At 45.1% G+C, this 13,216-nt stretch overlaps 1 protein-coding gene across 1 annotated transcript; it reads left to right on the forward strand.

Annotated features, from left to right (window-relative positions):
- Positions 1,335-5,937, forward strand: LOC8085078 (E3 ubiquitin-protein ligase RLIM). Its single transcript, XM_002439691.2, has 6 exons — positions 1,335-1,824; positions 2,351-3,208; positions 3,290-3,484; positions 3,766-3,923; positions 4,509-4,619; positions 5,464-5,937. The coding sequence occupies exons 1-6, from the start codon at positions 1,603-1,605 to the stop codon at positions 5,525-5,527; spliced, it is 1,608 nt and encodes a 535-aa protein (XP_002439736.1). The 5' UTR covers positions 1,335-1,602; the 3' UTR covers positions 5,528-5,937.

Genomic DNA, 13,216 nt, shown 5'->3' on the forward strand with positions numbered 1-13,216 from the left:
CTTTTTGCATGAAATGAAGAGGAGAGAGAAGAAAGTAGTTTCACCATGGTGAAACCCCGCGGGCGTTGTTTCCCACGCGGTGAAATGGGATGAAATGGCTAAATCGTTTCACCATCTTGCATGTGATCTAATCATTTTTGTAGTAATTAAATGCTTTGCCCAGCCTAAGAAACGTCAAGGTGAAAATCATGCATTGTGGAGGTTGTTTCATTATTCGTTTCATTGATGCCCTGTCAGCGGATTTGTTTTGGAAACAGTACATTGAAATTGGCCACTGAGACTGGCCTAAAGCCGGTCTCAATGCATAGTTTCATGACATAGTTATCAACTACATAACCGAGCCACATGAGTTTTATGAGATAAAACTTCTCTCTCATATGATGAAACTGCTTCATTTAATGACTCTGCCAAATCAACAATTTTGCTTATGTGGCACCATATCTAATGTGCATAACATTCTTATGAAACATGCATTAAGACTAGCCTAAAAGCTAAACTGTCATCTCTCTTATATCTTCTCTCTTCTACAGTAACATTAGCTTGGCTATAAATCTATTAGGCTAGTCTAAATGCATGTTTTATGACAGTGTCATACACATTAAATAGGGTGCAATATAAGTAAATTTGCTGACTTGACAGAGTCATTAAATAAAGAAGTTTCATCATGTGAGAGAGGAGTTTTATTTCCATAAAACTCATATAACTCGGTTAACTAGTTTATAGTTTTGGTAACTGTCCCATGAAACTATGCATTGAGACCGATCTTAGACCCTGTTTAGTTTCCCACCCAAAAATTTTTCATCCATCACATCGAATCTTTGCACACATGCATGAAATATTAAATGTAGATAAAAAAACAAACTAATTACACAATTTGGTTGAAAATCACGAGACGAATCTTTTAAGCCTAGTTAGTCCATGATTAGCCTTAAGTGCTACAGTAACCCACATGTGCTAATGATAGATTAATTATACTTAATAGATTTGTCTTGCAGTTTTCAGACGAGTTATATAATTTATTTTTTATTATAGTTTATAAATCTCTTTCGACATCTTTTCGACACATATAACGTGTCACTCAAAAAATTTTAATCTCCGATCTAAACAGGCCTCCTCTCTTGGGACGTTGGGAGGACGTAGATGCAAAGGATAATTTTTTAATGCAAGAAGTAAAGGACTGTCGCGGCGAACGAGGCCGCGTTATTGCGTACTCCTACATCAAACTCCACAAGGCAGGCAGTAGAGGACGCCATTATTATCGGGCTCTATTATCGGACGAGTAACCATCCAATCAAACAACATTCAAATCGACGCAAGGACGCATCGCATCGGGCAAATTTACCGAACCATCTCTCTCTCTTCTCTTCCTCCCTAGCGTACGTGTAGCCGAGCTACGCTAGCGTCTGAGGAAAGACGAAGGAAGCTACAGCGGCCGAGGTCCCCCATTCGCGCCCACCGAGGCGGCGAGGCGTCGCGCATGCGGCCACCCGCACCCAGGCGCCGTCGCGGGGGAGTGAGGCGTGCAGGCGGAGCAATGGCGAGCGGTCTGGGCCGATCCGTGGATCTGTAGGCGCGGGGGGTGTTGGCTGGTGCTGGTGCGTGATGGGATCTGGGAGCAGCAAGGCCACCACCACCTCCTCCTCCTCCTCCTCCTCCTCGTCATCGCGCACGTTGGCGGAGGCGGCGGGCGGCGAGGTTAAGAGGCCGAATGGGAGCGGGAAGGGGAGGAGGGGGAGGAGCCTTTTGCCGAGCTCCTCCTGCTTCCGTGGCTCCACGACGCCGCCGTGCGAAGGCGACGCTTCCGCAGCACCGGTGGACGTCGAGGTAAGGGTGTTTCATTTCCCTCTCGGTGCTTCGTGTTGGAATCCGCTGAATCGCCAAGGAAGGTTGTTTTCACAAATGGAATGGGGATACGTGGTAGATCTTGTCGCTGTCAATTTGTTGCTTCGTGAATCGAGCATCTAGCCTCGGTTTCTGAGCGAGCATTCCTGAGGGATTTGATATTGTTCGATGGCTTCGTAGTTTGGTTTTCAAATTTCAGAAACTCAGTTCTGAACTTCTGATTGGTTGGATGTGCCACGAAAATTTCTTTCCTTAATTTGTCCTGTTTGGTTTCGATCATGTCAAATATTTTTGAACTCCTTGTGTATGAACCATAAAGCACTAAAGTGTACTATGGTATATGAATGAATAGTACAACTTGTTGGAACTACATATGTTGCTGGGTTGGAATTCTGATTTCTGAAACTTCATCCATCTGTACTTTCCTGAATTGGGTTGCTGTTACAGTTTTAGATCAAAGGCTCCATTGCTGCTATAGTTAAATGATGATGCATTTGTATGTTTCTAGTGTAACAAGGGAGGGGAGACTGCAAGCCTGCCTTCACTCACTCACACTGCAAAGTCTGATGAAGATGTTCTTGCAATGCCTAAGTCTTATCCCGGCGAAGGGGTAGCAGTACCTTCATCAGATAGTGAAAGAGATCAAGATGATGATGTGCTACAGAATGCTGCTGCCACTAGCACATCAACAGCGGCCAATCAATTGCCAAATCCTTCTGGGAGGTCAAGGCCACGTTTTGGTGTCAACTTTGGGTTGAGTAGAGCTGTCAGCTTGGGATCATCAGCAGCCTGCTCTATTCTGTCATCTGGCCTCCCGACTTCTGCTAATCCAGGTGAAGGTCGGAGAGATGTGGATGACTCTTCTGATACAGGCATCTCCCAGCAGGGTACTGCACCGACTGCTGGGATTGATTCGACTCTGGATATGCTTAGAGATAGTGTCACGGCACAAGCTAGAGCAGCTCGTCAGGCTAGGAGAAATCTGCTAGAATCTGAAGATGCTAGCTTGAGGAGCTCCTACAGAAGGATGGGGTCTCAGGAACCTTTTGAAGGCAGTGTTCGGTTTAGCCGAACATTAAGTGTTGGGCGGCTTCGGGACAGAGTTCTCAGGCGGCCTCCATTCTCAGATGGGCTATTCACCCCTTCGCTTCTTTATGATAGGGCAGTATGGCCATCTGGAAACGCTAGTGCTAGGCAAGATTCAGCAGTAATGCAAAGGACTAATTCAGACAGGAGTTCAGAACCGCGATCTGATCCTTCAACCAACGATATGTACAACTTGAGCTCTGAGAGGCAGGCCAGTAATAGCGACCTACTGGAGCGCAGATCAGCTTTTCTTGAGAGGAGGAGGAGGATACGATCTCAGGTAGTTTGAAGTTCAACTTTATTTCAGCCTTGGTTATTACCTCTAAGAGTTATAAGTTTATAACTTTTGCTGTCTTAATAGGTCAGAGCTCTGCAAAGGTTGGGCAGCAGGTTTGAAAATTTATCAGGTCATGAGAGGTCCTGCATATTATCCGGTCAGCATAGAACAGGAAATTGCAACTGCAGAACAGGTAGTCGACAAGGCAATCCTGATGAAGAAACTAGCACAAGGGCTAGCATATCGAGAATTGTTATGTTAGCAGAAGCACTTTTTGAGGTATGTTTTTTAAATATACATACTCCTTCTGTCCAAAAAAGAATGTATGAGTCAATAATCTCATGTTTGATCAAATATATACAAAAAGTACTAATATTATGATGTATAATAAGTATCATTAGATCAATCATGGAATATATTTTAATAATAAAATTAGTTGGAGATACAAAAGTTTGACTTAGTCCAAATCTAGGACTACATTCTTTTTGGGTTGAAGGTAATATTTCTGTTCTTGATTGGAGAAGGATACTAACTTGCATCCTTATGGTTATGACTTTCAGGTTCTTGATGAAATTCACCACCAATCTGCTGCATTATCGTCATCAAGACCATCGTTTTCTTCAATTGGATCCGTTCCTGCTCCAAGGGAGATTGTTGAGCGTCTTCCTGCAAAAGTGTATAGGAAACCGTTGAAATACCAGAGCGATGAAGCTGCACAGTAAGACATTATGGCCTATTTAGAGTAATGTTAGGAAATTTGTTACGTAATTATGTGAATTTCAAACAGGTTTAGTCCTATGTTTCACTGTTTCATAAATAGGACAAGTTCTTTTCAGTGTGTTAAACTCCTTCCAGAGCAGCCACTATTATTTGCCCATAATGTTCAGTGTCTAAACTCAATCCTAACTTAAGCAAGCGATACATAGGCTAGATAAAGCATGGTTATACAGCATTCAGACGAAAGCACTTGGTTTGTGATCACATGGGAGATTGGAGGAGCCTAAGACTTCTCACTAGGCATGGCAAATTCCCAATTTTGCCTGCACCTTCATATATTTCAATCTACCATTCAAAGCCAAGTAAAATAATTATTTTATGTGTGGAAGGGCATGCATGAAAAGATTGCAGTGCACATGTGGTCTCCACACTTTACAATTGGCATTTAAGTTGGTGGTTCATTTCCAGCTGTACAGCACCTGTACGTTTTATGAGTGGGAGTGTGGGATTATTTTGTGGGCACTTGTCCTTGTAACCTTGCGACCACGTATTGTTGTACAACTTCTCATTTCTTTCATCTATGCAGATGCTATATTTGCCTTGTTGAATATGAAGAGGGAGATTGTCTCCGTATACTTCCATGCCATCATGAATTTCATCTAACATGTGTAGATAAATGGCTAAAGGAGATTCACAGGTATTCATCCTCTTATTTAACAACGAGGATTCTTTACGTTTGTGAAAAATGGGGTTCTTTTTAATCCACATCTAGGAAAAAGAAACTGGCAAACAGCAGAATCAGCATGCTATAATTATCTCCGTGTGATATTTGGAGACTATTGACATTATCTAACAGGAAATCCACATGCTCTGTAATGGTAAACCTGTTAGTTTCTTGCAAAGTATTTGGACTACATTTGGTGTAAAGTTGAATAATGAGCCTACATTTTGGACACCCCCAAATCTGAAATTTACTGCCAGTATGAAGTATGAACGGAGAGTTGAGATGCATTGGTGCTTAGTATCATCATTATGCTTCTTCGAGATTAGACTGGCATATATGCTAGAACTCATGTGGTTAGCGACAAACCATCAGTGTCTTTATTTTTCCTCTAGAGGCTAATGTTAACCATGTCTTCTCCTGAATATTTTATTATTTGAGGACCTCTTTAGAATGTTTGAACCGTAAGCAATTGTTGGATAATAGGATTACTTTTTCAATTTTCAGGGTAAAAAAAACTAAATAAGATGCTCAAATAGTTATGCCCGTGCTGTTTGAATTCTCCGTTGACCTTGTTACTGAAGTTTTACCCTTTTCTTCTGAAATTATTCCTGAGCTTCACTGAGCCTCAAAATTACAGAACAGATCTGCAATCATCTTGTTGGCTTAAGACTGAGAACCTAAGGCTTAGCTTCTGTACTCTTGAGTTGCTAAAAGAATTAGCTCCATAAAATATGCATTTATTGTATCATACAGTAAATATCAGCTGGCGCGGTTAATAACCTTTTTTGCTGATATGGATTTCTATCTTGTTTTCTAGGGTTTGTCCACTTTGTCGTGGCGATGTCTGCAGATCTGATGCACCGAGTAGAAAGGTCAGCTGATTCTGTCTCTTGAGAATGCAGCTCTTACAGAGAAAAGTGGAGCTCCTGGCATGGTTCTTTGATCCAATTCCGATAAAACCTGCAAAACTTCTGCAGATGTTATTTTCATTTCCCCCATCTCTTCTGGTCAGAACAGCGCAGGATGCTCCTGTATTCTATGGAAAATTCCCATCGCAGTCATCCTCATTGTGAAACTGATGACATGCTATGGTGAATTTAGGATTCTGTATGGGGCGAGTTTGTTGATATTGGATTGTTGGCTTCCGTTTCCTTATACCGATGTGATCATGTGACGTTTGAACAAAGTGGGGCGATTGATGTCGGGTGCAGCCATTCTGGACAACTGTCAAATCTATTGGTTGCACATGTACATGTTTCCTATTTGAACAAACCATCGTTTTCACTTTTCAGTCACCAGGGAAATTAGCACTTCCCGATCTGTTTGGCATGAAGGAATGGAAAACACAGAAATATATAAAAAAACCGCAGGAAAAGAAAGTAAGCATAGTGGTAAACTAAGGCCTTGTTTAGTTCACCTCAAAAACTAAAAAAAATTTAAGATTCTTCGTCACATCGAATTTTATGGCACATACATGAAACATTAAATATAGATGAAAACAAAAACTAATTGCACAATTTGTCTGTAAATCGTAAGATGAATCTTTTAAGTCTAGGCCTTGTTTAGTTCACCCCAAAAAGCAAAAAGTTTTCAAGATTCTCCGTCACATCGAATCTTGCGGCACATGCATGAAGCATTAAATATAGACGAAAGCAAAAATTAGTTACACAGTTTAGCTGGAAATTGCCAGACGAATCTTTTGATCCTAGTTAGTCTATAATTGGATAATATTTGTCACAAACAAACGAAAGTGCTACAGTACCGAAATCCGAAATCTTTTCGGAACTAAACAAGGCCCTAGTTACTACATGATTAGACCATGTTAAATAAAAATAAAAGTGCTACAATATCAAAATCCAAAAACTTTTCGCATCTAAGAAAAACAGCCTAAAAAAGGAGGGAACGCTTGGAACATAGAAATTTGTAATACAATGATTGCAAAGGATATATGATTGATAAAAGGCACTTAACACATAATGACATTGGAATTTCTAACACATGAATATGTTTTTATTCTTACTTTAAAGGGTAGGACCTGCTATCCATGAGCTAAGGTTAAGGGCACTCACAATGCATACTCTATCATAGAGTCTAAAGTTACTTATTACCTCGAACAATGTAGACTTAGAGTTTAAATAAGACTCTAAGTCTTATTTTTTCTACCTCTTTCTTCAATAAATATGCTGCCATATCAGCAAAATATCATAAATAATATGTATTTAATTGTTTTGGACTCTTTGATAGAGTCTTGCATTGTGAGTGCCCTAATAAAGTAGAGAGCAAAGCTAGCGTTGCATGGTGGTATGGCTTTGCTAATCATCTGCGGCCAACTATGTTAGCACCTTAATGGTAGTAGCAATGTAGCATGCTGCCTTGGACTTTTGCGAAGAGGAAAACCAGAGAATGGAGTGTATTTTTCCATTCATGTGAAATCATGAAGGGACTATCAAAGTGGGGGTGTTTTTCTGTGTTCCAAACAGCCCTAAAAAACCCTATGATCCATGGGTATAAGACTATCTCCAACAATACGACTTTAAATTCGAGACCCATTGCAAGATATGGGTAGCGCTTTGCACAAGGGTGGCATACCTAAAAGTTGTCTTCTCCAACAGCACACGCAAAAGAGAGCCAGAACCGCAGCTGCCGCTGTCCAGGTGCAGCACCGGCGCCCCCTCTCCTAGCCCCCAGGCAAAGGCGTCACCCTCTCCCCGGCCCCAAGCAGCAGCGGTGCCCTCTCCCCGGCCTCAGGCAGCGGCGCCGCCCCCTCCCCGGCCCCCAGGCAGCGGCGGCACGCCCTCTCCCGGCCCCAGGCAGTGGCGACGCGCCCTCTCCTAGCCCCAAACTGCGGCGGCACGCGGTTCCCAAGGAAGAAGGGCTGCCGGGGCTACGGACGAAGGTTGGTGGTGGCAGATCTGACTCCCATGCCACGTCTCCACCCCACCTCCTATAGGCCCACCATTATCGAAGTCGCTAGGTCACGAGGAAGAAAGCAGTCATATTTGGGTTTCCTCTCGCGTCGCACGTAAAATGGGTCATTCGTTTGCCTAGGCTGTTGGACCATGTTTTTCTCCTGTGCACGATCTATTTTGGGTTTAGGTAGCCTTATGGGTAAGCTGTTGGAGACAGTCTAATCTACCACTGTAGTGGTCCCACTCCACCAATTATGGCGTGGTCACCTGCAGGCTGCAGCCATAGCTCCCACAATTTCCTTCATGATCGTGGTAAGATGGATGGCGACAATAGTCAATGTTGGACGCTATGCCTAAAAGTCATTGCAGAAAAGCTATAGCTAAAAGTATTATTCATTAACTTGTTATGAAAGAAAAATACTATTGAATGATTGACAGTTGATAAATAAGCTCAAAGAGGCCCTCCTAAAGACTAGTTGGCGTGTTGGCATATAGAATCTATTTTTTATGAGCCCGCATAGCCACCTCGCGAGAATGCTGTTTGTGGCTGATGTGGCTCAGCTGCAAAGTTTTTGCAGTCCAGTCCACTCTACAAAATCCACAAGAGCGTGCATTGTCTCTGTTCACCGCGATGGTCCGCGAACCCTACTGCTAGCACTGCTGGTTCAACCATTGGTTGCTGCATTATTTTGTTGATAAATAATATTTATTCCCATGTGACCCAACACCAATAGTGTTGTTTCTTAATGAGCATGGTTGAAAGGTCCTTGTTTGGTTTTGGTAATTGAGTGACAACTTAGGTGGACTAATAGTGTTTATGTGAGATACACAGGAGATTAGTCTACAGGTGATGATGTGATGATTGAAAGCCCTAGTTTGGTTTTTGATAATTGATGAAACTCTAGTACTAACCTCTATGCTAAGTGTGTGTAGACATAATGCGGTTGGTACATGCCAAGTGTTGGAGCAAGAGATGATCATGGTGATGACCACAAAGTGATCAAGTGCTCAACTTGGAAAAGAAGAAAGAGAAAAACAAAACCCTATGGAGATCAAGGCAAAGGTATTACTTAGGGTTTTGGTTTTGGTGATCAAGACACCATAGAGGGTGTGATCACATTTAGGATAGATAGCCGTACTATAAAGAGGGGAATTCTTTGGCTAAGCGGTTATCAAGTGCCACTAGGTGTCATTGTTCATGTGCATGCATTTAGAACCTAGTGAGCTAACTTAACTCCTTCAAAGAAAATATTTGTGAAAATGCTAACACACGTGCACTTGTTGGTTCACACGTTGTGGTGTTGGCACACTTTGAGAAGGAGGTGGAGTTTCAAAGGTAGAGAGAGGTGGGTTTTGGCACACGTTGTGGTGTTTCGGCGCTTTTCGAGAAAATGAAGTGCATATTTTCTATTGCGCCGGTGGGAATTTTGGAGAAGTCGCGGGAGTGTTTCTCGCTGAGGAACACTCACCGGACGCTGGCTCAGAGGCACCGGACGCTGTGTCTGAGCGTCCGGTGTGCAGACAGTGCCTGGCCCAGTTAGGGTAAGGCACCGGACGATAGGCACCGGACGCTGGGTTGAGCGTCCGGTGGTGCGCGTCCGGTGTGCGGGCGTTTTGCGACCTTCTCTGCGCATGGGTCCGGTGAGCACCGGACGCTAAGGGTGCGTCCGGTGGCTTGCGTCCGGTGACCCTGCAAGTTTGCGGAACTCTCTGCGCATGAGTCCGGTGTGCACCGGACGCGTCCGGTGCTAACTTGCTCAGCGTCCGGTGCACTGCAGGTGACCGTTAGACTCTGACACGAGAAGTTCAAAAGGCAACACATGGCTGACGTTGGAGCACCGGACGCTGGTGCTGAGCGTCCGGTGCCCCTTTAAGAGCGTCCGGTGACCCCGCAGTTTGCCCAGTGAAAGAGCCAACGGCTCTATTTGTTTGCGGGGCTATATATACGTGTTTGGCCGGCTTGGGGCTCATACTCTTGGCATTCTAACATACTAGACATCCTTGTGAGCCTAAGCAAACACCTCCCACTCATCTCCTTCATAGATTATACATCTTTGTGAGATTGGGAGTGATTCCAAGTGCATTTGCTTGAGTGATTGCATCTAGTGGCACTTGGGGATCGTTCTAGCTGCGGTTTTCTTGTTACTCTTGGTGGTTGCCGCCACCTAGACGGCTTGGAGCAGTGGAGGAGGATTGGCACGAGTTGGTGATTGTTCGTGGCCATCTCCCGGTGATTGTGAGGGGTCTTGTACCTTCCCCAGCGGAGAGCCGAAAGGTAACTCTAGTGGATTGCTTGTGTCATTGAGTTACCTCACTTGTGGGTAGGTTCTTGTGGTGTCCTAGTGAGGATGAGGTTCGTGCTACACCTCTTAGCCACCGAACCACCAAGTGTTGGTCGACACAACGGGGACGTAGCGTGCCGGCAAGCACGTGAACTTCGGGAGAAAAATTGCTTGTCTCCATTGTGTTTGTTGATTGGTTTTCTCCTGGTGTTTGGACTTCATATTACTGATTGGTTCATCCCCTCTACGCGGCGGTATAAAAATCAAACCATCTCCTTTTACATTCCCGCAAACTAGAGTAGCTTTCTTACTTGTATAGAAACTTTAGGTAGCTCTCTAGTGTAAGTAGTGACATAGCTCTTGTGTGCCTAGAGATTATATCAACTAGAATTGTTGGATAGGTGGCTTGCAAACACCCCTTTTAGAGCTAGAGCAAAAAGCTTCGCTTTGTTATTTACTAACCTCTTGCTCTAGTGTTTTTTGTAGAATTTTTAAATAGGCTATTCATCCCCCCTCTAGCCATATTAGGACCTTTCAATGATGGAGGAGCTCATTGCACATGAGACATGACATGGAGTCATGTGACCAAGATGGAGAAGATCAAGATGAGGCTTGGTTCGATAGACCGGTTGCAAGAGTGAAGGGCAAGTCAAAGGCTTTGAAGCGAGGGACCGCGTGTGACGGTGAAGCTTGAGCAAGACTTCGCGCCGATGGACCGAGGCAACGGTGAAGAGCAAGTGAGGTCAAGATCGATGAACTAATACGGTCACGTGATGATATGAAGTGGATCATATCATTTGGTGATTGGTTGGTGCATGTGTTGCATCAACATTGGAGGAGATGAAATGGAAAGCGCAAGGCAAAGGTATAACCTAGGGCATTTCCATTTCACCAGTCATAGGTGTGTAGAGAAGTTTATGACCGGATTTAGGATAGATGGCCGTACTATCCAGAGGGGCAAACTTGTTTGCATATCAGTCATCTAGTGCCACTTGAGCGATCTAACTTTGCATACGTGTTAGGATCGAGTGGCGTGGCAAGTTGAGAAGCTAACTCTCTTGGAAAAATGTTTGTGAAAATGCTAACACACTTGCACTTGGTGGTGTACTCTTGGTGGTGTTGGCACATTTGCAAAGGAGGTGGAGTTCCTAGGGTTGAGAGGGGTGTGGGTTCCTCTCGGCGGGATTCGGCGCTTTTGAGAAAATTAAATGTATATTTTCTATTGCGCCGGTGAGAAATTTGGAGAAGTCGCGGGAGTGTTTTCTCGCTGAGTAACACTCACCGGACGCTGGTGTTGGTAGCACCGGACGCTGGTCCAGAGCGCCCGATGTGGTGTCAGTCTGTGGTTCTGGTGTGCAGAGTGCACCGGACGCTGGCACCGGACGCTGGGTGGTTACTGTTTGCGCGTCCGGTGTGGAGTGACGTCAGCAAGAGCGCGCGAGAGTTTCTGACTGGAGAGCACCGGACGCTCAGGGTGCGTCCGGTGGCTTGCGTTCGGTGACCCTGCGAGTTTGCGGAGCTCTCTGCGCATGGGTTCGGTGTGCACCGGACGCGTCCGGTGTGGACTAGTTGAGCGTCTGGTGGTGCTGTGTCAGGCGCAAGCACGTGGTAGCCGTTGGCGGCAACGGTCGAGTTCAAACGGCTAGTGACACGTGGCTGACGCCTGAGCACCGGACGCTAGGGGTTGAGCGTCCGGTGGCTCCCTGTGAGCGTCCGGTGCCCACGTGTTTTGTCCAGTGAAGGGCCAACGGCTAGTTTAGCCCTTGGGGCTATAAATAGAAGTGGTGGCCGGCCTTGGCTGGCGCTGAGCACCCTTGGGACTTAGTGTCCATGCTTGGGAGTGCTAGTGAAGCCTCTAACTCACATATGCTTGATAGTGATCATCCGATTATGTGAGTGAGCGATTCTAGTGCGTTGCATTGAGAGATTGCATCGAGTGGCACTAGGTGTTCGTGTTGCAAGCGGGTGGTGCTTGTTACTCTTGGAGGTTGCCACCTCCTAGACGGCTTGACGGCTTGTGACTCTATCGAAGCACGTAAGGAGATTGTGCGGTGCTCCGGAGAAGAGATTGTGAGGGGTACGGTGCTCACCCCACGGGGATCGCGAAGAGCAACTCTAGTTGAGCGAGACGTGAAGAGCGACAAGTGGTCCGGCCAGGTCAAGTGCTAGAGCTTGTGGTAAGCACTCCACGTGGGAGAGTGTGACTTGCGGGTCACCACTAGCAAGAGGACCGGTGACAACCTTGGAGCTTGTCTCAACAGGGACGTCGTAGCTTGGTGGAAACCAAGTGAACCTCGGGAGAAAATCATCGTGTCAACATTGTTCTTCCTGTTGGTTTGCAAGTCCCTAACACAAGCTTGTTCTTACATTTATATACTTGTGCTTGTGTAGTTGCTCTTGTAATTAGTTAGCTTGTGTAGCTTGCTAGTTATCTTCTTGCTTGTGTAGCTAGAAGTAGTTCCCTTGCGTGACTAATTTGGTTTGTGTAACCTTGTTAGTCACATTACTTAGTTTGTGTAGCTAAGTGATTTGCGCTCTCTAATTTGGCATTGGTTGCCTTGTTATTGAGCTTGCTAGTGAGCTTAGGCTTTGTGCGCTTTGCCTCACTAGTTTGTGTAGGAGCTCCCCGGTTTGCAAAGTACTAGTTGCATAGGTTTGTGTGACCTTGCTCCTAGAATTGATTAGGTGAGCTCTTGCTAAGGTAGCACCTTGTTTGCTTGTTTAAGATCTTTTACAAGGTGCTAGAGAACTTAGATAGAGGGGTGCAGTCTTGGCTAGACCGATAGTTTTAATTCCGTATTTGTTTCGGTTAGCCGGTGCGTTAAGTTTTAGAAAGGACTATTCACCCTCCTATCTCGACCCTTCAATGGTTGAGTTACCATTGTCAAGAATAAAAGTGTTTTTTATGAGTGTTCTGCAACTTATGATTCTATATTGGTCATGTTTAGATCCATAGGTTAGAGTTAGATTTAGCTATTTAGGGCTCAAATAGCCCTAAAGTATCCAATCATGAGGGTTAGGTTGGGGTTATTTGCATTTAACCCACCCAAAAAACTATCCCCAAAGAGATGCTTATTTGGGCTATTTGGAGCTATTTGAGGCGGGGCCCACAGGGAAAAGGATTGGCTGTGTCGCACGGGATCCCCACTCGCAATGCCTCCCAGCCATGATCCCTCCCGGTTACTAGCACCGCCGCCTCCCAGCTCGCCTCGCTGCCGCCTCTCAACCGCGCCGCCACCTCCAAGCCGCGTCGCCGCCTCCCAACAATGGCAAAACAGCCCGCAAGGTACTATATGGAGCAATGGCAAAATGGCCCACCGCCAGTAATGGCAAAACGATACGCAAGGTACCATGTGGAGCAATATCATTTGTGAGCGGG

Source organism: Sorghum bicolor, chromosome 9, assembly GCF_000003195.3.
Source record: "Sorghum bicolor cultivar BTx623 chromosome 9, Sorghum_bicolor_NCBIv3, whole genome shotgun sequence".
In the NCBI taxonomy this organism is placed as follows: domain Eukaryota; kingdom Viridiplantae; phylum Streptophyta; class Magnoliopsida; order Poales; family Poaceae; genus Sorghum; species Sorghum bicolor.

Coding starts and splice junctions, on each gene's coding strand:
- LOC8085078 (XM_002439691.2), top strand. CDS start 1,603: ATGGGATCTGGGAGCAGCAAGGCCACCACCACCTCCTCCTCCTCCTCC. Junction 3,485..3,765: donor TAGCAGAAGCACTTTTTGAG/GTATGTTTTTTA, acceptor TATGACTTTCAG/GTTCTTGATGAAATTCACCA. Junction 4,620..5,463: donor TGGCTAAAGGAGATTCACAG/GTATTCATCCTC, acceptor CTTGTTTTCTAG/GGTTTGTCCACTTTGTCGTG.